At 31.7% G+C, this 23,234-nt stretch overlaps 2 protein-coding genes across 10 annotated transcripts; one reads left to right on the top strand and one right to left on the bottom strand.

Annotated features, from left to right (window-relative positions):
• Nucleotides 1-88: 88 nt before the first annotated feature.
• Nucleotides 89-915, top strand: LOC122566195 (cytochrome c oxidase subunit 6A1, mitochondrial-like). The gene is made up of 3 exons (XM_043723119.1): nt 89-252; nt 492-643; nt 743-915. Exons 1-3 carry the CDS (start codon nt 150-152, stop codon nt 824-826), a joined length of 339 nt encoding a protein of 112 aa, XP_043579054.1. The 5' UTR covers nt 89-149; the 3' UTR covers nt 827-915.
• A 146-nt stretch (nt 916-1,061) lies between these two features.
• Nucleotides 1,062-21,507, bottom strand: LOC122566191 (protein PF14_0175-like). Of its 9 annotated transcripts, none has more exons than XM_043723110.1 (4): nt 12,761-13,204; nt 10,111-10,456; nt 9,736-9,854; nt 1,062-7,321 (listed from the first exon to the last, which is right to left on the bottom strand). In XM_043723110.1, exons 2-4 carry the CDS (start codon nt 10,216-10,218, stop codon nt 1,189-1,191), a joined length of 6,360 nt encoding a protein of 2,119 aa, XP_043579045.1. In that variant the 5' UTR covers nt 10,219-10,456; nt 12,761-13,204; the 3' UTR covers nt 1,062-1,188. The 9 variants fall into 9 exon arrangements, with proteins under 9 accessions (XP_043579045.1, XP_043579043.1, XP_043579042.1 ...); XM_043723108.1 differs by having other exon boundaries at nt 10,111-10,393; nt 12,620-13,204; XM_043723107.1 differs by having other exon boundaries at nt 12,620-13,204.
• Between the last annotated feature and the right edge of the window lie 1,727 nt (nt 21,508-23,234).

The following is a 23,234-nucleotide window of genomic DNA, read 5'->3' on the forward strand; positions in this document are numbered from 1 at the left end:
GACTTTATTTCTGGAGAAACATTGAGCGACATCTGTAGAGAAATAAAATAATTGCGCTGAGAATTGAGACATATATACATGTAGTGACGTAATTGAATAAAATCAGTATCTGTACTTTTCCCTTGTGTTCTACTCCTCTTCCTCGCAAAATGTCGAAGATACTAAGGGTAGGCCAATTTGGCCGTACTTTCACACGGGGTATGGCAGAATATATAAAAACAGTGGAACAACGTGAACATCCTGTTTCCAACGGTAAATTATGAAAAATTCCATTTATAAGATTTTCAATGACACGGAAAAATGTGAAAATGAAAGATTTCTGATTCTTTAAACTTCTCACTTCATCAAAGCGTATTTTATTGCAAAACCCGAAATAAAGAGGACTCCTCATCTATATCCTGTTTTAGCATTAATGTGAAAATGTGTAATTCTATTAAAAGTTAGAAATCTGTGGTTACATAAGTATAATTTGTCGTTTCGCTTCATTTTAGATACTGTTAAAATATTTAAGCTTATCACCTATTTTGTGGGTGTTCCTTTATTGGGAGTTGCTATGGTTAATTGTTATATCAAAATTCTTGAAGAAAATCATGAACCAGCACCAGAGTTCATTCACTATCCATATATGAAAATAATGAATAAGGTAAGATTTAAATAGGAAAAAAAATAATTAAAAACATTAAAATAGTTGCAAAAGTACTAAATACTGTCGCAAGATTTAATTATTTTTGTCTTTGTGTAGGCTTTCCCATGGAAGGATGGAAAACATTCACTCTTTCATAATGCGAAAAAAAATTATGTACCTGGTATTGGTTACGAAGAGTAACTATTTAATAGAATTAATATATAGTTTGTATGTGTTTAATCTGTATTGCTGAAAACATAAGAAAATAAATTTGAATTTAGTGAAGTGTATATATATTTACTTGATTAGAATTCACATATATCTATAATTACATGCTAAAAACAATTCAACTATTATTTAAGAAGTTTATTTTTTATATCTAAATACAATAGACATCTGTTCATTTTTTGGTCAAAAACAATAATTTATAACATTAATAAAGAAAATCTATATTAATATCCTTATATTCTAACCAAAGACATCAATACTGATTAACACAAAACTATAGCTGTGTAGCTATAGGTTCTTGTAACAATAAGATAACAAATAATACTAAGTTTCAATTATGAAGATATACTTCTTTCTACAGGTGAACAATCTTTATAATGATCTCCCCAATGTAATTGAGAACATTCTTTAGAACAATATTTAGCTTCTAAACAAATTATACATGCTACAGTACTAGGTTTGCCACAATATAAACATATTTTAATTTCTTCCTCTTCAATATTTTCTTCCATAGTATTTGCAGGAACATTATTAGTTACACCAATTCTTAAATATGCTTCCATTGATATACTTCTAACATCCTTAATATAAGTTGTGGGAGGTCTCTCCAATGAAGTGTTGTGCGATTCCTTATTATTAAAATATTCAATGTTATTTGGAGATTTGAATGAAGATACTGTTAAGTCATCAGTAATAGTACCTTTTAAATATTGATGTTCTTGATATTCTTCAGATTCTTTGGATTTTGGTGTATTTTCACTATTAGCATTAGTATCAACAACAGTTACTTGATCATTCTTAGAAGAAATTTCTACAATAACTAGATGAGGATTTAACTGTTGCAGGGTATCTTTGTTAAGCAATTTCATATTTGACAGTGCTGATGACTTTTCTATGCCTATTTGAGGGATATTCTCAGTTATTTTTGTTGACTCATCTAAATTCAGTTCTTTGGTATTTGAATTATATATATTTCTAGAGCTGTTTGGTTCCCTTTCCACTTTATTCTCTTGACATACATCAACGTTTGATGTTTGATGACTTTGTAAATTCTGCTTAATCGAAGAACCGTTTGTTTGTGAATTATCAGTTGCTTCATGTTCTTTATCACATTGGTTTTGTGTTATTGTAACATTTGAATTTTCTTTATAATTCGTGCAATTTTGTTTAATATTCATTGCATTATACTGTTCTTGGTTACTTTTAGCTGCTTCAACTTCACAGCATATTCCATTGTTTTCTTTTATTGTAATTTGTATCACTTTTGGAACATCAATTTCAATATTTTTAAGTATATTTGTTTGATAGTTATCTGGTAAAAGGCTTTTTATTGTTTTTTCTACTAGATGTTTTAGGAGTGTTTGGAAATGAAGTAATACAGATCTCTCTGAATGAATTTCTTGCCATTTTTCTGATGTAAATTGTTGTTGTAACCAAGTGGTACAACCAAAGTAGTAGTCTAGTTGTTTCAGTAATATAAGTTTTTGGATATCAGAGATATATTTCAATATATCGAATAGATTTGTTGTTGATTCTAGTGAAACTTGCAGATTCTCTTTTTTCTTTAATCGCCTGAGTGTACTTTTCTTTAATTGTTGAGATGATGCTACTTGTTCAGATATACGATTTTGTGGAACTTCCATTGGTATCCTTTTTTGAGGAACTACTTTTTGATGTTTCTGTTCAATGTGTTGTGAATTTTTTGGTACAGAATGTGATATATTTGTTGCAACCATAGTTTGTATATATTGTTGTATGTTACGATGTGGTGATACAGATCGTAAGACACCTTGTAACTGAGACCCCTGTGACATATGCGTTGAGTTCATATTTTGCTGTACAGAATGTGATATATTCATTGCAACCATAGTTTGTACAAGTTGTGGTATGTTATGATTTGGTGATACAGATTGTGAGACACCTTGTAACTGAGTCCCCTGTGACATATGTGTTGAGTTCATATTTTGCTGTACAGGTTGTGGTATGTTACAATGTGGTGATACAGATCGTGAGACACCTTGTAACTGAGTCCCCTGTGACATATGTGTTGAGTTCATATTTTGCTGTACAGGTTGTGGTATGTTACAATGTGGTGATACAGATCGTGAGACACCTTGTAACTGAGTCCCCTGTGACATATGTGTTGAGTTCATATTTTGCTGTACAGAATGTGATATATTTGTTCCAACCATAGTTTGTACAGGTTGTGGTATGTTATGATTTGGTGATACAGATTGTGAGACACCTTGTAACTGAGTCCCCTGTGACATATGTGTTGAGTTCATATTTTGCTGTGCAGGTTGTGGTATGTTACGATGTGGTGATACAGATTGTGAGATACCTTGTAACCGAGTCCCCTGTGACATATGTTTTGAGCTCATATTTTGCTGTACAGGTTGTGGTATGTTACGATGTGGTGATACAGATCGTGAGACACCTTGTAACTGAGTCCCCTGTGACATATGTGTTGAGTTCATATTTTGCTGTACAGAATGTGATATATTCGTTGCAACCATAGTTTGTACAGGTTGTGGTATGTTATGATTTGGTGATACAGATTGTGAGACACCTTGTAACTGAGTCCTCTGTGACATATGTGTTGAGTTCATATTTTGCTGTGCAGGTTGTGGTATGTTACGATGTGGTGATACAGATTGTGAGATACCTTGTAACCGAGTCCCCTGTGACATATGTGTTGAGTTCATATTTTGCTGTACAGAATGTGATATATTCGTTGCAACCATAGTTTGTACAAGTTGTGGTATGTTACGATTTGGTGATACAGATTGTGAGACACCTTGTAACTGAGTCCCCTGTAACATATGTTTTGAGTTCATATTTTGCTGTACAGGTTGTGGTATGTTATGATGTGGTGATACAGATTGTGAGACACCTTGTAACTGAATCCCCTGTGACATATGTGTTGAGTTCATATTTTGCTGTGCAGAATGTGATATATTCGTTGCAACCATAGTTTTTACAGGTTGTGGTATGTTATGATTTGGTGATACAGATTGTGAGACACCTTGTAACTGAGTCCCCTGTGATATATGTGTTGAGTTCATATTTTGCTGTATGGTATAACTTGGTACATTTATATTACAATATGTATTTGTTTGTGGTATAAAAACAGATGAAACATATTGTTGGTTTATAGATGATGCATTTGTAACTGGTATAGAAGTATGTACTCCTCCTAATTGATTTCTTCCAGTAGGTAGAAATAAGGAATATTGCAAGGGATAGCTTTGCCTAACATGCATATTTGTTACTGGATTCTGCTTAGCAAAATTAACATTTGAAACTTTTTGTTGAGTAAAATTTGCATGCACTTGCATATAAGTGTGTTGATGCATATTATTATTATGGCTGTTATTATTCATAGTAATGGGATTTACCAATACATTGCTTTGAAGAACATTATTTTGCAAGGGTAAGACTATTTGGTCTTGAAAATTCTGCTGAGGTTGGTTTGGAACAATGTTGGGGCGAAGTGTTTGACCTTGCTCAGAAGAAATAGAAAGTAAATATTGTAACCTGGATTGTGTAGATGAAGCCCGTATATCCTGTGATGCTTGTGCATCGCCAGATCTATTTTGATTCAATGTTATTTGGTTTGGAACACCTACAGATTTTACAGTTCGACATTCACTCAGGCTATTTATTATAGTCTTATTTTTGTTTAAAATTTGGACATAATAGGATTTGACTGATGGTGCATACAAAAACAACTCATTTAATGATAGTGGTGGAATTACTAACATTTCTTTGTTAAGTATATTTACAATTCCTTTTATTAGATCAATAAAATCGTCAGTATTCAAGATTTTTCTTAATTTTTGGAATTCCATATTTAATAATTTATCATAATTTAAATTAGTATTTGGAGATATCCGTATATTCTGAATTAAATTACGTATCTTTATAAGAGTAACATACACAAATTTTGAAAATTTTGAATCCGTATATTTCTTCATATTCTTAGGAATTGTTGTTTGACTAGCAGTTTCAGATACAGGTGCAGGAATTGAAACTGTTGTTTCGGGTACTGTTTGAGTTTCTGTATTTTCATGTGAAAATTGAACAGTAGATGTAACACTGTTTACAGGTGTGGGGCACCATCTGGCACCTAGTTCTGCACTAGATAAAACTCTTAATTTACCTTGAGGTAACTTATTGGATTGAATGTCTTTCTTTTCTAAAATACTTAATTCAGAATTTTTCACTGCTAATTCATTCTCATTATTTTTCACATTAGATATATTATTTGTAGAAATAACATTATCAGTTTTATTTGTATTAGAAGATAATTGTACTTCTTTATCTTTTTCATTATAGTTTAATACTCTTTCTGTAATACTGTGATTACAATTAATTTGTATTTCTGACAGTTTCTTTAAATGTGAATTTTCACCAACATCTGCATTCATGTCAATTTCTTGAATACTAAGAACATTTCCATTTGATCTGATCTGACAAGTTTTAAAAGATCTCATATGAAGAAGATCATTTAAATCTGTTGTATCTAAATTACTTTTTTCAGATCCTGACAAATTTTTACTTATAGCTACTGTATCATGACTTGGAATACAAATTTCTGGAATGTCAGAAGGTAATATATTATTTATCTCTGTAGTTGCTTTTATTTTTGCTGTAGAAACATTAACTTTTGATTTTTCAGTTATTTGGAATATATCTGTAACACTTGATGCATGTTTACTTTTTTCAATATTATTCTTCTCAGAAAAATTGATGAACTCCTTATTTCGAGATAATTCTTTTTTTTCTATTTCAGTATTATGTGTTTTGTTTTCATGTGTATTATTTTGTAATTTATTACATTCAATTTCCACAAAATTTGTTGCACCTCCAATTTGATTAGTAGTTTTATTATTTGTATTATCCGCAACTTCATTTGATTCATGTATTGTATCAACATTGACAATATTCCCCTGAGATGTATCTTTATCTGATTCCTGAATTATATTAGCAATGGTACTCTGAGATGTATCTTCATTTGATTTATGACTTGTATCAACATTGGCAATGATTCCCTGAGATGTATCTTCATTTGATTCATGAATTACATCAACATTGGCAATGATTCTCCGAGATGTATCTTCATCTGATTTCTGAATTATGTTGGCAATAGTACCCTGAGATGTACCTTCATTTGATTTATGACTTTTATCAACATTGGCAATGATTGCCTGAGATGTATCTTCATTTGATTTATGAATTACATCAACATTGACAATGGTCCTCTGAGATGTATCTTCATTTAATCCATAATTTGTGTCAACATTGACAATGGTCTCCTGAGATGTATTCTTATTCAATTTATGAATTATATCAAGATTAGCAATGGTCCTTTGAGATATATCATCATTTGGTTTATGATTTATATCAACATTAGCAATGATCCCCTGAGATGTATCTTCATTTGATTTCTGAATTATATCAACATGGGCAGCAGTCATAGTTATATTTCTTTCAGCAACATACACTCCAGACTCACAAGAATCAACAGAATCTCTTTTTCTTGTCTTTCTAAATCTTTCTTCTATAATATTTTGCTCTTGTTCATCTTCACTAACACTTATACAATCTCCAAAATATGTTCGAAATCTATCTTTTATTTTTCTTTTTTTTTTGATAATTTCTTTATTTTTATCTGAAACTATTAGTTTACGCAGCTTTCTTTTATGTGTATTCTCCATCACCTTTGTTACTTCTTCAGTGTTATGACTACAATTTAATGTACTGTCCTCATGTTTAGAGTATGTATTTTTGTCTGGCATAGAATTGTCATTGATATCTATGATCTTCTTATCATTATGTAATTTTTTACCGATATCCGATTTTACGTTTTTAGTATCTACTTTCTTATAATCGTCTGATTTTATAGAATCATTTCTTACTTTCTTGGCAAAACAAGAATTTAGTTTCAATTTAGGTTCAATACGTTTTTTTTTATATTTATTGAACATTAATATTCTTTTTGAACTTACTTTGTCCGATATTAAATTAGGAACTTCTTGGATTTTTTGAGTATTTTTATGTTCACAAATACAATGATGATTTTCATCTTTATTACATTTTTTACTTGAAACTATATTATTTTCCAGTTTTTTTATATTAGTGGATTTTTCATTCACTATCATTTTCGATGAAATACATTCATCCAACTGTTTTAGCGTTTCATCAAAGGAATGCATTGTTGCTAATGGATTTTTTAACTTATAACATATGTTTGGTACGAATAATTCTTGATTGCTGCTTATCAATGCATTTTCATATGCTGTCACACCATCCGCTTTTTTTATATATTTGTTCTCTTTTTTGATAAATCTTTCCGTCGTGTTTGATTTATGTATATCTTCAATTCGCGGACGCAAATTTAAAGCCTTTGTTCTGAGATTATCAATGATATTCTTTCCTCTTTCATCTTCCGACAAGTTTTTAAATCTGAAACGTGAATATAATAAAATGATAGTACTGCTTCAAAACTAAGCTAAAAATGTTTTACGATATGTATAAAATTAAGCTGTTCTAAAATCAATTTCATTTAATAACTTAAAAAATTTTATATATTCTGTAATATTATTCGCTTATAAAATTTATGGTCAAATCATAATTTAAGTGATTAACAGCATTTCTCTAGAGTTCTGAAAATAATTTTCTGTAACGTATCATTTTTTAATTCAATACCATGAAAATAAATAAATTCAGGTTTTTAATTATTTATTTCTCTTATATGTTTTAAGCTCCACAAGTTTTCACAACTTCAATCTTACATTTTTTTCGTAGGCCTAACTACATATCGAAAGTAAACCAATTCTTAGCTACGATTTAGAAAATTTAATTCTTTGATTATTATAGAAATAACATCAACTGTACATAAATTGTTCGTAGTAATAATCGCAATAAGCTAAAACCAACAATTTTAACGGGACATCGCATTTCTTCGAGTCATCCGGTAAATGTTTTTTATTTGTTTCTAATTGTTGTTTACAATTATTTTGATTTAAATGGTTCCTTATTCTTGTTGTGGGTCATGGTATTGTATAATGTCATACGTTAGTTTGTCATACGTTCAAAGTGACCAACTAATAAGCTACAACACACAATGTGCTATTTACTGAATGATAATTGGGAAACATGACTGCAATGCATATATGTATGTGTATATACTATATATGCATAAATCGAATATGTATACTAGCATATACAATAATGTGTAAAAATCTTAGACCACCCACTAAATAAATAAACTTGTCTTTACAAATGAATATAAAGATACTTAATATTATATAATATCTATTGTTACTTCTTAAGAGATATTTCATTCGAGAATTGTCTAGAATTCGCTCATGAAATATTGATTAATTTTTTTTCCAGGATTTTGACAAATAATTTTTTCAATAAATTTCCTCCTCCAATACTTCAATTAATTTATCTGTCTTTGATTTCCTTCTTTTTCATAGCTTATTTTAAATTGTTACAGACACTTGTAACATTTAATTTAAGAATTTTTTTAAGGAAATATTTCTAAAAGATTTATGAACCAGAAAGAACTATAAATAAATAACATCACAAAAGAAACATGTAAAGATTCATTTTCATGTAACATCGCATTGATGTTTCTAAAAATATGATTATGAGAGGTCATTATGAGATCACTATTATAGATTGTAGCTGACCCAAAGCGTTTGCACAGTATTATATGTTCGTAAATTTTTAAAACATATTGTTTGTCGTGTGCATTACTCCTACATATACAGGAAGAAAGATCTGTTTGTAAGAGAAACTTCACTTCAACTTGTGATATTTTAAATGGAACAAGGATTTTTAACACATTAGAATGCTATATTAATTTGCACACAAATTACGTACCCGTATATATACAATTTTCAAAATTTCAAAATTTCATTTGCATATTATTGTATTACTGTATCTAATTAGTATACCATTATACCAGGACTAAGTTATCAGCTTCTACTAATTATTAGTTCCCAGATTTCAAATTAGTTCATAAACGATATTTGACGTTGTGCGCATGACAATTTCCCAAGTGAATATTGAATTGCAATGAATATTAAATTAGAGGAAATTAAAAATGCGACAAAATTTAAATTTTCCTTTATATCCTTTCAGAACAGCAACTGTGTCTGTATTAAAATAATTGATTGTCATATAATAGTAAAAACGTTGATATACCTTTCGGTTGATAAATATTGCTCAACGTTTCACTGATTCAGTTACGATATTGTTGAATAAAAAAGATATATGTATGATTATTGATAATCATGTTTGCACTCTTTAATAGAGCAAATAATTGGGGGAAAAATTGGTATACATAGAGAAGCGTATTTAGAACACAATTCACATAATATTTATGATCAATTAATATCACAAAAATCATTCTATTTCTGTTCTTCTATTTTAGATCTATTTTACATCATATAATGTGAAGTGTAATAGCATAACGAATCTTTTCTAATCACAATATACTACATGAATATATATTAAATCACTAACTTGTATAATAAATACAATAGGGTTTATACATTTATGTTATTAAAATGCATAAAAAGAAGTCAAAGGAACATTAACAACTGATAATTGTGTTATAGTTTTGTTTACATTATAGTTACAATTACATCACTTCCTCTGATTAATCCAATAGACGCATATGTGAGTACTTACTATATCTTATACGAAACAATTATTGATAAAAGACCTCTTACCATATCAATATATGTAGGTATAATTTATTTTACAATATATACAGAATAATTGGGCTTTACTTGCTCAACAAGAATCAAAAGGACGGAATATTCATCCTATTCCTATTATCGACTCAATAATTGCAAACTTACCTATATCTTCTATATGGTATCTGCCGCGTAAGGACTACATGCGGTTTCGTCGCTAATTGTATCAAGCCTTGATGTACCTGTCTACGTGATAATCCAAGATTCTGTAGGTCTGCTTTCAACTGAAACAATCGCCATCGTGTTTTATGGTTATATTCCCGCGACATCGTCAACGGTTTTCTATTTCTAAATATCCGAAAAAATACTCGAAGAAAAAAGAAGACGAGCGTCTCTCGTTCATGTTTTCGTTACATTCGTTTCTTTTAGTCGGGTGATTTTGATCATTCCACTTTCTATATGTACAATACGGCATTGTGGACAACGTATAAAATATCTTTGTAATTTGCCAGAAGGATCGATCGTGAGTATGAACCGCACCTTTTTCAGCTCTTCGCAACGGCGGACTGGTCCGATGCAGTAAAGCCAGCATTTTAACGCGAGGTTGTCATAGTTCATGGCTCCCGTTTGTGTGTTCTCGGACATCATTCCAATGATATACTTTCTCTCTTGCTCCTTCGTGTATTAAATGTTTCGGGCGAATAGGACATACGCAGTTCAGCTGATTAGTGACAGGTGAAACAAGTTGGTAAACACAGTGTTACGTTGCTCCAGACGAACGATCGGCCAGTCGGATATCAAAGTTGTCTCACGATCATCATATCTGTGCAACGATTCCGATGGCTTAGTGGAGATTTTTCCTTATAACCCTCTCCCCTCCAATCGTCTTTTGTTTGAACGTGCAATTGAGAAAAGAGAAAATAAGATGGCGATAGAAATTGATTTTATTTATATAAAATCCTGTTATAACATTGGTAAATCGTTTGTTAACTATATAATTGAGAGAATGCAATAAGCGTCAAGATAATAATCATATTTTTACTAAACGTCTTCTTAGATTTTCAGGTGCGTACACTCTGGTCATAAAGACGTTTATCACACTAATATTATGTATTTAATGAGAAAATGAAATTTGGCAAGTGGTATCGGTTTATGTCAGGGTTTCTACTTTCTTCCTAATTATAAAATATGTCCTTCATACATTCTGTGCATGCAAGATCATAAAATTATTTTTTATGAATTATCAATAGGCTTTTATTATAAAAAAAATGACGATATCACATATGTCAAATTATCATTATTCATATTGTTCACAATTTTCATAATGCCAGTGCACAACATGACATTTCTTTCAGAATAAATTCTTGTTACTGTAATAAAGTCTTCGATATATTAAATCCGTGTGGCTTTTATTCGCAAAGAAGATATCGATACAACTATAAAGCAAGCGTGATCGTGATTCGAAAGCAATTTTATATTTTTGCTATGAAACTTATCACTCGCCCAAAAGCACGATTTATACTGAATTTTCCGAACTCTCTACCCCCATTTATATAGGAATATTGCATCACTGTCACGGAAATCATAATCAAACAGAAATTTTATCTGTTTTACACTAACAGCTTCCTTTCGTGACCTCCTATACAAACACGTATTGAACTTTGGTCGAATCGCATAATTGCAGTAGCGGTAGATAATATGAATATAAATATGCGAATAGATAACTAAATAAAGCTGCATATGTAAAACACTCCTCTAGAATTAATGAGAATAACTGTAGTTGAATGAATGGAGTGTTTTTGTTAAAATAAATTATATACTTAGAAGTGAGGCAAAAATGATAAATCTGTGAAAATATCGCGTGCATATTATACATATAATTGTACAAAATAATTATTTTATTATACTAATTAGTATATTATATAATTAAGTGTGTATAAAGTGTGGAAGAACTGATGCTGAAAATATGACAAGGTAAACTGCACTACGAGTAATCTGGTTACCTATAAGGATAACAGTTCAAGGAACAGAACACATAAAGAATTTCTTACATGTTTAATTTTTTATCTTTTCTAATCATTGATTGAAAATGCTTTAATTTGAATTAATAATGCGATTACTAAAAAACGCAAGAGCAATGCCAGCAGTTCATCGCGCGTAAGCTGAGACGGATACTAATCTAAGAAAAATCTGTAATCTAAGAAAAATGTTGATATAGCAGAATGTATGTATGTATGTATTAGGCAGATGCATATTTAGAGTTCAAGGAATAGAATTCATAAAGAATTTTTTTGATGTTTAATTTTCTATCTTTCTCAATCATTCAATAAAAATGCTTTAATTTGAATTAATAATGCGATTACTAGAAAACGCAGGAGCAATGCTAGCAGTTTGTCACGCGTAAACTGAGACGGATACGATAATCTAAGAAAAATGTCGATACAGCAGAATGTATGTATGCATCAGACAGATACATTCTTAAAGTTCAAGGAATAGAATCCATAAAGAGTTTCTTTGATGTTTAAAAACATTAAAAGATTAAACGTCAAAAAATCACTGATTGAAAATGCTTTAGTTTGAATTAATAATGCGATTACTAGAAAACGCTGGAGCAATGCCAGCAGTTTGTCACACGTAAACTGAGACGGATACGATAATCTAAGAAAAATGTCGATACAGCAGAATGTATGTATGCATCAGACAGATACATTCTTAAAGTTCAAGGAATAGAATCCATAAAGAGTTTCTTTGATGTTTAAAAACGTTAAAAGATTAGACATCAAAAAGTCACTGATTGAAAATGCTTTAGTTTGAATTAATAATGCGATTACCAGAAAACGTCAATAGGATCAATGCCAACAATTTGCCACGCTTGATCTTAGACGGATGTCGTAATCTAAGATTGTTGATATAGCGGAATGAATATATTTATATATCAGATGCATACTTAGAACTGTTATTATTATAGGTAACCAGGATACTCGCACTGTAATTTCTCTTGTTATTATATGAGTATCAATTCTTCCACAATTTATACTTAGATGTATACTCGCTATATATATGTCGGGTTGGCGTCGTTGGAATTTTGGGCGTTTGACGAATCTTCACTCGAATTGGCCATCGTGGTTGTGTATTCTAGCTGATCTTTATTGGTACGCATGTGATTATTACAAGAGTTAGCAAGTAATACCGGCGATCGGACAAATGAGATGTCGATGATAATGAGTTTAGGTTAGATAACGTATTCACGGCCAACAGGATGACGTGCGAGAGGTGATACACGACCCTGGTGTGACTCGACGTGCAAGTAGAACTTATCTGAATAAACTGAAGCGTAGTCCAAGTGGAACTGCCCTTATATACTCCTCTCTATACCTCTCGGGTCAATCTTTGTTTTTAAGGAGAGCTATATAATTATTCCGTACCTCTGTTAGGTACACGTCCCTCTCGTGACCGCGACTACGTTCAATGACCCATTATGTCACTTCGAGTCCAAGCCCAGTTTTAGTTTCATTACTTAAGTGTAGCTATAATAAAAGTCTGGCCTAGGGTATTGCGAGTTTTCCCAAACATTCCAAAAGAAAGGTCCCGATGTCCTTTCCTCTCCGACATATATAAAAATTTGATACACACGTGTTTATCAAGCGAGTTGTTAAGTGTTTCTTAGTTAAAACGTTTGCGATTAAAAAAAGTATAACATTAATTAAGTATTATAACATAATTCAAAACAAATAACATAATACAAAACTGATTATAATTGCCGATCTTTATCAAAAGAAAGCAATATTGATAACTGATTTATGAAATAGCAAAATATGATACAGATTCCTGAAATATTCTTTAAATTAACTAGCGGATATAATCGCTTATGGTGTCGCGTTACTTAACTATTTAACTTATTTGGTCAATTATCAAGGATTATTATGATATTATTGATATGTCGAATAATCAATGTCTATCAATAACGTTTTATTATACGATAACAGTAAAACTCTTAAGATCATTCTTCTTTGTTGTCCATGAATATGATACGAACGTTTATAAAATTATAATTTACTAAATATTTGTAACAGACAAACGATATAGATGACCAGTGATACGCGAGAAACATTTGGGTAGTACGTGAATAATTTCTGCGATATATATGACATTTTTATTATTCGAAAATTTATTTTCACAATGTGCGTCGCAATTCCGAGTAATTATGCTAGTAGGTTCAGTCAAATGTTTAGGCTTTACTACTAACGCTTTGGGGGCCGGCGACACGAATTCGCGTCTTTCATTTACCAACGGTTGGGGACCGGAAACGCGAATTGGCGTCTTTCATATTTCATGCGGTCTTATAAATATATGAACTATTGTTAAACAAAACAGTAAAAAAGGCAATGGATGCTATAAACGAAATGTTATGAAAATATTTTTACATTACATGCTTGAATAATACGAAACTGTTATCTATATATTAAATATAATATTGTAGTATCATGGAAAAATCATTTAAGAAAGACCCGTTGAAGTATAGCGCAGGTAAAAAGTGAAAGTGTCAGAAGGGGCGGGAAATTTCAATAGACCATGTGGCACATCGGTATGTCCTTCAGAAAAATAGTTACTTGGAAAAGGTATACGTGAACATCTGTGGTCATAAACGGCTGTGGAACACGTGTGACTGGTGGGAATACAAAAACTCTGATAAAGGGATGTTTTGGCGGAGAAAGTTAGTTATTAATTGGACTTAGCTGGTAGTTAGTCACGAGTCGTGAATATGTGACATCAATCACATCTTAACCTACATCAGAAACAAGACATCGACTCCGAGCTTCAGACTCCTTTGGACACACCACCATCTCATCATAGCCTACACAGAAGCTATGACACACCTTAGTCTACATCATAGATAAGACATCGACCCCCGACCTTCGGACACTTTTCCACATCATAACCTATACCGAGCCCCTCAACATCCTCAAACCAAAACGCGGAGACCTCAGCCAGCTCGGGCAGTTCTTGTTCTAGTTCCTGTTGTTGCGCAGCCCTTTTCTCCGGTTCAGTGTCATTCTATTTCTTGTAAGTGCTAAATTTATAATAAAGTTCCCATAAATCATCATGCCCTATGCGCTACATATTCAGCACAATTGCAAGTGTCCCCTGCATTGCACAGATAAGAAATATTTGGAATAAAAAGCCTTTCTGTCTTCTGCGTGTTCTTCAAGAAATTTCAAGAGCATGGCGAAGTAGAATTCTCCATACTTAACTCCATCATGAAAGTTTATTCTATGAAGTCCATTTCAAAAACTAGTAAAGATAGCAACGACTAGCCACTTAAGCTTCTTACCTTTTGACCTAACCTCATCCCATAAATTTTCGAACAAACGCTCGTTCAAATTATAATCGTCGACAGACTCTAGAAGATGGCATCAAGAAGACACTTGGTATCTGGCTTGTAAACAGAAACGAAAGACAAAGTTGCAGTTGCACAAACGTTAAGTTCCTCTAGCCCATGACGTAGTATGGGAGAGAACTTAACGTATATTCAAGTGTCTTGGCTTTCTCTTTTTAAGTTATGTACGGATACTACAAAGCTGCCTCGATTCTCAAGTGACTTTGTGCCTTAAGCCAAATTTACATTGTTCCATTTTGAAAGAAAACAGCTGTTGAACACTAGGAGGCAATCCGCCGAATTTTGAAAAATATGTGAAAACAAAGACAAAGGCGACGACAGTGGATCCTAGGATTATATAAAAGACGACTGCAATATGGAATAGATTAAAGATAAGCAAGATATAAAGTTTGACTCAGACATTTTCGTTAAATCCTCGAAAATCAGTAGTTTCCCTGACCATAAGCGAAACTTAACGATATATGACAAAAATGCGTGTAAAAAAATAAAACTTAAAAATAGTAGCGAAGTCACATCCGTTCCATAACCTACTGCTAATGTTTTTGACAAAGTTGTTTTAATACGTGCTCAAACGAGCCGACTAAAGAGCTGCGACTTTAGCCACTTGCGCTAGAAAGACGTGCCACGCACATCGAGATGCTTTTGTTCCGAAATCGCCAGCAACGTGTATATCACGTGATAGGCATTTGTCACAGAAATAAAAATGGCGCGCGCAACCGTAAGCTTTATTGGTAACGCAAATGGTTAATCTCGCCAAAAAAAACCGACTATCGTTGACTAGCCACGCGGCAACCTCGCATTGTCTATATCTATATATAGCTATACAACCCAGATGATAGGTCCGAAGGTTCGAAGTTTCACACTTTCTTACAGACTTGTCTTATCTGATAAAAGGATACGATAGGATAGATGGAAAATTAACCCTTAGAGTGCTATGGATGTATATATGCATCTGGCGAAAGCCATCGCTGTGGACTAAGGACGCATATATGCGTTTGTCAATTTTTCCGAGCACCTACGCAGAAGTAATACTATTACGTTTGTGTGAGATAAATATAAATGCATTTCAATGCTAATGCCGCGTTCGACGAAACTGTCTTTTCTTTTTTTTTTATTTGCGCCTGATAACTATTCCAAATTAGCAATTGAGAATTCCTTTCTTTCTGATTGTAAAAGGTGTAAGTATTGGATGAAAATTTTCTCTATTAACTTTTACTCATAATACAAATTTGAAAGATAAAAATAAATTCTTCAATTAAACCTACAAGTTTTAATCAGTAGCGCGTTGAATACTTAAATACATAATCCTTACTGTCATAATGACGACATCTAAATACACAGTTCTCACCATCAACATATAAGATGTTAAAAATCGTTTTCCTTCTGATGGGAAAAAGCTATTGCCCTCTTATCTTCAATCTCACTATGAAGGAAGGTCCTCACATTCATAACAATTTTTCCCCACATTCTATCTGCAGATCTGTTTAAATACGAGCCCCGAAAAGATAGTATCAGTAGTCCGAAAAAAAATCCCAGAGTCCAAAAAAGTTAGTCACAACAAACTTGTACACAATTGCTTTAATCAAACACAACTCTGTAAGAAAAGTTATATCAAGAAAAACCTGCAGTTCAAGTAACTGCAACCCTTCAGAGAATCTCGTTGATATTAATATTAATCGATTTTAAAAATATATTTTTGTTTAATTAATTTAAATCTAATATAGATAGTTTATTTAATCAACTTTTATGTAATATATCACTGCAGTTATATTAAAATAAATAACTTATTTGAAATAAGTGTCATTTCAAGTGTTTTCAAATAAAAATAATCCCTGCGGTCCCTCAGAAAATACTTCACGACTCCCTAGCTAGAGAATCTAGACTAAAGAAAACTCTTCACTCTTCATTTCTCAATGTGGGAAGAGTACTTTCAACACTTAGGTGACAAGTATATCGCAGCGAGAGACTACAACTCAAAGCACACACTATGGGGATCAAGAATTACTACACCTCAAGGTAGAACCCTGGAAAAATACATTAGAAACAATAACCTCAATATATGATAATATACATATATTGTGGTAATATACATATATATATATATATATATATATATATATATATGACCTACTCGATTTTGCAGTTACAAAGGGACTAAACGCAAATAAACTAAAAATAGCACCCAGCCTTGAGCTTAGCTCCGATCATACACTCATAATAATTGCATACAGAAACAAACCAATACTTTATAACAATCCAGATACACTATGCAATAAAACCACCAAATGGCAAACATTTAAAGAAATAATCGAGAGCAAAATCAACTGCAACATTCCATTGAAAACACCCGAACACATCGAACAGGCAGTAACAAAATTGACAGAAACTATTCAAGAAGCAGCATGGGCATCCACCATACCCGAAGCAACCAAAAGACAAACTAAAATAATTCCACCAGACATCCTTGAAAAAATTAGAGAAAAAAGAAAAGCAAAAGCTAAATGGCAAAAACATAGATCGCGAGAAAACAAAAAACACCTAAACAAACTTGCAAAGGAAATAAAAAACAAAATAAAAGNAGCACAACAACAACGAATTCACAAAGTTCATAGAGACACTCTCTGCACACGAGAACTCCAACTACTGCCTATGGAAAGTCACGAAAAAAATAAAGAAGCCAATAAAAATAGTCCCAGCAATCAGAAAAGCAGATAACACATTTTTTTTATTTAATAATTTAAATTCATAATTTGTCCAATTTGGACATTTAGTGAAATTTTTTAGCTGTTTGATTATCGTGTGGGTGGATACCCCCAGCGGGGTACCATTTTCGTGTTTGTTAGGTTATATCCTTTGTGTAGGTAACACATGGGCAAGAAGCAACCAAGAACAAGCTGAAGAATTTTCCAACCACCTTTGCAACACATTTACACCACATAATATCAACAACAGCAAGCTCAAAGGTCATACGGACGAGGATGCGCTAACCACTAATACCTCAATTGACAAGCACTACAACATACCTGAAACAACAGCACAAGAAATTAGAAACATAATCGAGGAGACAAAAAACAGTAAACCACCAGGAATCGATCTAATCAATGGTAAAATCTTCAAAAACCTTCCCCCAAAAGCGATACGACTAATGACAATAATATACAATGCAATACTAAGAATCCAATACTATCCTAAACTATGAAAACTAGCACAGATCATAATGCTACCTAAACCAGGCAAAGATCCACACCAAACAGCATCTTACAGACCAATATCGCTACTTCCTGTGTTTTCAAAAATACTAGAAAAAATAATATACGTCCGCCTAAAATCAATAATAGAGAAGGAAAAATTAATACCAGATGACCAATTTGGATTCAGAAACAAACACTCCACGATATAGCAAATGCACAGGCTCATTAATGAAATAATACTAGCATTAGAAAACAAACAATACTGTACAGCCCTCTTTATGGACATCGAGAAAGCATTTGACAAAATAAACCATGAAAGCCTGCTACAAACAATCAGAAAACAATTCCCGGATCAAATATACCAATTAATAAAATCTTACTTAAGCAGCAGAACCTTCGTAATAAAAATCAAGGACACATACTCTGAAGTTAAAGACATAAAGGCAGGGGTTCCGCAAGGAAGCGTCTTAGGACCAATACTATACACACTATACACGGTCAACATACCAACAACTACCAATAGCAAAATACTGACATTCGCGGACGACACAACTGTACTAGTCAGGCACACTAATCCAGAAACAGCAGTCACATTACTACAAGAACATATCACAAAAATAGAAAAGTGGCTGCAAGTTAAACAAATAAAAGCAAATCCCATAAGCAAATGCAACCATATTACATTCACACTGCGAAAACAGATACTACCAAATATCCTACAGAACGGCACGCACATAATACAAACAAGGCAAGTCAAATACCTAGGACTCCACTTAGATACACAACCCACGTGGAATCAGCACACTAAATCAATAATAGACAAAATACAGACAACAAGGAGACAAATGCATTGGCTAACAAGCCGAAAATCCAAATTAAGCATAGAAAATAAATTAAAAATATACAAAATGATCATAAAACCAATCTGGACAAACGGAATACCACTATGGGGGACAGCAGCAATAAGCCATATAAACAAAATAGAGACAATACAAGCTAAAATTCTTAAAACAATAGTAAACGCCCCATGGTACGTTAGAAACGAGGACATACGGAAGGATCTGGGAATACCAACGGTTATGGAGGAGATTAGCAGATACGCGGAAAAATACAAGGAAAGAATAGCAACACACCCGAACCGGGTGGCTGCGGAAACGATCAACACATCAAACATAGAAAGAAGACTGAAAAAGAAACACCCCCCAGATCTCATAAAGGATATAACCCAACAGACACTAAGATGGTATTTCGCTGGGGGTAGCCACCTACATGATAATCAAACAGCTAAAAAATTCTACCAAATGTCCAAATTGGACAAATTGTGAATGTAAAGAATTAAATAAAAAAAAACTTCATTTCTCCACATAGTAAGAACGATCGGTCTTTATCAACAGCATTGATTTAGCAGCATTTCCAAGATATCTCACGAACTATCACTTGACAATTTGCTTTTTTCCTCAAGGGTGATTTCAATTCCCAAAATTATACTATGGTATTTACAAAAATATATAAGTTTGTATTTAAAGATTAACTGGTTTATATATACGTAATTCTAGCGTTCTCTAATTTCTTTGGAGTAAGGTTATTGTATCATATTAGAAGAGTAGCAGTATCATATTACTCCTCTTCAGCAACAAACAATTCCGAGAAATTTGATGTAGCAGTATATCCACCAGAGTAAATGCGAAGAACAAAATACGAATACTTTTTAATTAGAAATATGTACATAACAATGCAAGAAAACTCTGAATCCTATAATAAAAGTAATATCTTCCATTATGCTAAAGCTATGAATTTTGATTGTTTTTACTTAGTAAATGACTAATAAAAAAAATTTTGTAAATAATTTTTACTGAGCTGATAGTTTCAGATAATGATGTTAAAAAGAGAAGAAAAACCAAACAAGAACCTTATAAAGTAACTAAAGTATATATGTCAGGCTTAAATATTTTGTAAATTACCAGGAAACCAAATAACATTACGTTTGACTACCTCCTAGTTTTCAAGTATTTGTCTAACATCTGTGATCAATTTATATTTTTATCAATTTACATCTTCCCTTGAATGAACAGTACATACATATGTACCAACAGAAGTTTTCTGTGCGACACAATTACATAAATTCATGTAAAATAATTGTAAAGATTCCAATAAAATTTCCATAATATTCACTAAATATAATGTAGAAATAATGATATCCTTATGACCATATTTTAATTATTAATTATTGTACGAATAAAACGAAAGCAATGCAGAAAGGTAACAGCACCCTGATACCCAAGCCTTACAGCTTCTTCTTTGTTTGTTTTTCACAATTAACAGTACATAATTCAATTTCTAATATGTATTTTTACATGATGCTAAATGAAAAAATATATTAAACAAAAAGACGAAACAACTAACGACTTCAGATGCTTCAGATACTAACGATTACAAATGTAATTTGCACTATTCTTGCAAACAAACGAACTATCACTGCCTAATTCTACCAGTATCATCCACTCATTTAACTTTACAAAATCGTATCACAGAAACACATAGTACATATCACTTTATAATCTATCTTTAATGAATCTTCAAGAACAGGCTTCTTCTACTACTACTAAAAATCAATTCGAAATTTCGAATTCTTTTTCTTTATATCAAGCAATCAAGTACAAGAACTATACCTAACAGTTTTTTAGACCTGTAACTTCTTAGTTAAAAGATAATACCTTGTACAACGCTTGCCTGCACCTCCTACAAATGTTTAATGCTTGCAACGGTGCTTTTCTTTGAATCCACGGCAACGAATGTTTCAAGCACACTATGATCCTTTCCTCCGATCTGTTTAAGTTGCAACCGGGACACGATAGTTTTATTCTGATATTTACGTTATGGTATTTAGTATCCGGTATGTCAAGTTGAACTGTCTTCTTTTGTAGCATCTTGCATGCAGTACTATCCAACTACCTGATGTTTCTCGGCTGTTGGTGTACGCTGACTGCGTGAAGAGATCCTGGACATGGACCCTTATGATTTGGTGGGGATGTATAACTAACCACTTGAAGCGACTTCTAGTCTCTAATTGGTCACAATTTGTCACGTTTGCCACGACCACACTGAAATACAAAGGAATGGGATAATTTTCTTTTGCGTTATATTATTTATTTAGAATTACTTATAGGGTCTATTGTTTTATAGTTGTATTTTTCTTTAAGGATTGTGTCTCATTACGCTTAAACGCCGCTTGTACGAAATATATACAATGTTGCTAATCTGTGACATTATATGGAAGTAAGTGTCCTTTGAAGTATTTTTCACCCAATTCTCTGAGCAATATATATAACGTCATGTTTGATAATGGTCCGCGAATAGAAAGTAACCTTAAGATAACATATTAGAGATTAATGTTGTTAGATAATTTGCGTATTAATTATATTTATTAAATATAACCATAGAAAAGTGGAAATGTAAATCATATAAGCTCTGTTTCTGTAATATACAAAGTGTATACACATAATAAAGTTCAGGAGAATCATTAGGGAGGATTTGCTCTTGGAACTATAAACTATTCCTAGAATTACGCTCAAATACGCTAACGAAAAAAAAGACGATTGAATGTCTTTGTTTATATATGTGATTCTTCCGAAAACGAATTGTTTTTGTGAAATCTATAATTAAATGAAACAATTTTAATCGATAACGAAACGATAATAAAATTGTATAAGATAAATAATATTGAAATTAAAAAATTCCAAATTCTAAAGTAGCAAACCCCAATATAAAGATATAAATCTTGTTGCTTCAATTGTATCGTATTTTCTTATTGCTTGCATCGTATAAAATTGATTATCGTTGATATTTAATTTCTTATTACGTACTTGGTTAACTTGCGTTGTTATAGGATATTACTGTTACGCAAAGGATCATTGATACATAATGAACTGAATAGTTGAAATATATTAGTAATACCTTTGCCATCTAATTCTATAAAGTTGTTGTTAATCAATTAGGTTGCAGCTGTAACATTTGGTCTGAAAAATAGATAACGCTATTGATTACAATTAAAAAATTGACGAATTGTTTGTTTCCGAAATGAGGTTGATTTTTGTAAAAGCACTTCATAATAAAAAATAATTATTTTATACTTATTTATTATGATGAACAAAAGAAATTAACTTTTAATATTGTTAATTATATCTGAACGTGAAATGAGTTGAAAAAATGTTTCAAACACACCAGGGTTTTTAGTGTTTAGTTGAGATCTGGAGTTCAAGATTACGGTCTCGTTTGCCAAGTTGAATAATAAAAAAAATAATAATGACAAAAATAACGCATAAAATTGTTAATGATATTGCCCACTGTATCACTCCAAATTGCATTATTATAGCCTTTTATTTCTCAGATAGGATATCATAATTTTTAGTTACTAATTTTACTTTATCATAGGGATGTACATTTACAGAAAATAACTAAGTTCAGTTGTTTCAAAGATTGCAAATGTTTTTTAAATTTCCCAAATCAGAAAAATATTTTATGATCGCAAATCGTATTTTTGTTTGATATCAAAAATTAAACTTCAGAACTATGCATTCAGTTTCTATAATCGAAATTAAAAAATATGTATTAGAAAGATTAATGGTCATTCGACATAACTGCTATAATATTTTACCAAATGTCCTACTGGACAAATTGTAAAATTTAAATAGACAATAAAAAAAAAATTCGACATAAAAGAAATCACAAGCTTAATTTTATTAGCCATAAACTTTTAGCAATATGAGTCTATTTTATAAAATAGTAAATTTCATATATGTATGTACATACATATATGTGTATAGATATAACTGAAATTTAATTAGTTCATAATATCATACGTCGATATCAAATTGTTAATTCAACAAGCAGTGACATCTAACATAATGTACTGTCAACTTTACTGCCATATTGAGCAGGCCAATGCACTTCTTATATCACTATTTGGACATTCGGTGACAAGAACCTAATAAATTTTATAACGAAATATCGGTCTGTTTTGTTGATTATACAATTGACTGATAAAAAGTTTATGTTATAACAATTAAACTATTCAC

The sequence above is a fragment of the Bombus pyrosoma genome, linkage group LG3 (genome assembly GCF_014825855.1).
Source record: "Bombus pyrosoma isolate SC7728 linkage group LG3, ASM1482585v1, whole genome shotgun sequence".
Lineage (NCBI taxonomy): Eukaryota > Metazoa > Arthropoda > Insecta > Hymenoptera > Apidae > Bombus > Bombus pyrosoma.

Bases quoted from the DNA above. Each gene is read 5' to 3' on its own strand.
- LOC122566191 (XM_043723104.1), bottom strand. From the start codon at position 21,086: ATGCTACAAAAGAAGACAGTTCAACTTGACATACCGGATACTAAATAC. The intron at 9,855-20,873 runs GTATTATCTTTT...CGATTGTTTCAG, and splicing joins GCAGGCAAGCGTTGTACAAG to TTGAAAGCAGACCTACAGAA. The intron at 7,322-9,735 runs GTAAGTTTGCAA...TTCACGTTTCAG, and splicing joins ATACCATATAGAAGATATAG to ATTTAAAAACTTGTCGGAAG.
- LOC122566195 (XM_043723119.1), top strand. From the start codon at position 150: ATGTCGAAGATACTAAGGGTAGGCCAATTTGGCCGTACTTTCACACGG. The intron at 253-491 runs GTAAATTATGAA...GCTTCATTTTAG, and splicing joins TGAACATCCTGTTTCCAACG to ATACTGTTAAAATATTTAAG. The intron at 644-742 runs GTAAGATTTAAA...GTCTTTGTGTAG, and splicing joins ATATGAAAATAATGAATAAG to GCTTTCCCATGGAAGGATGG.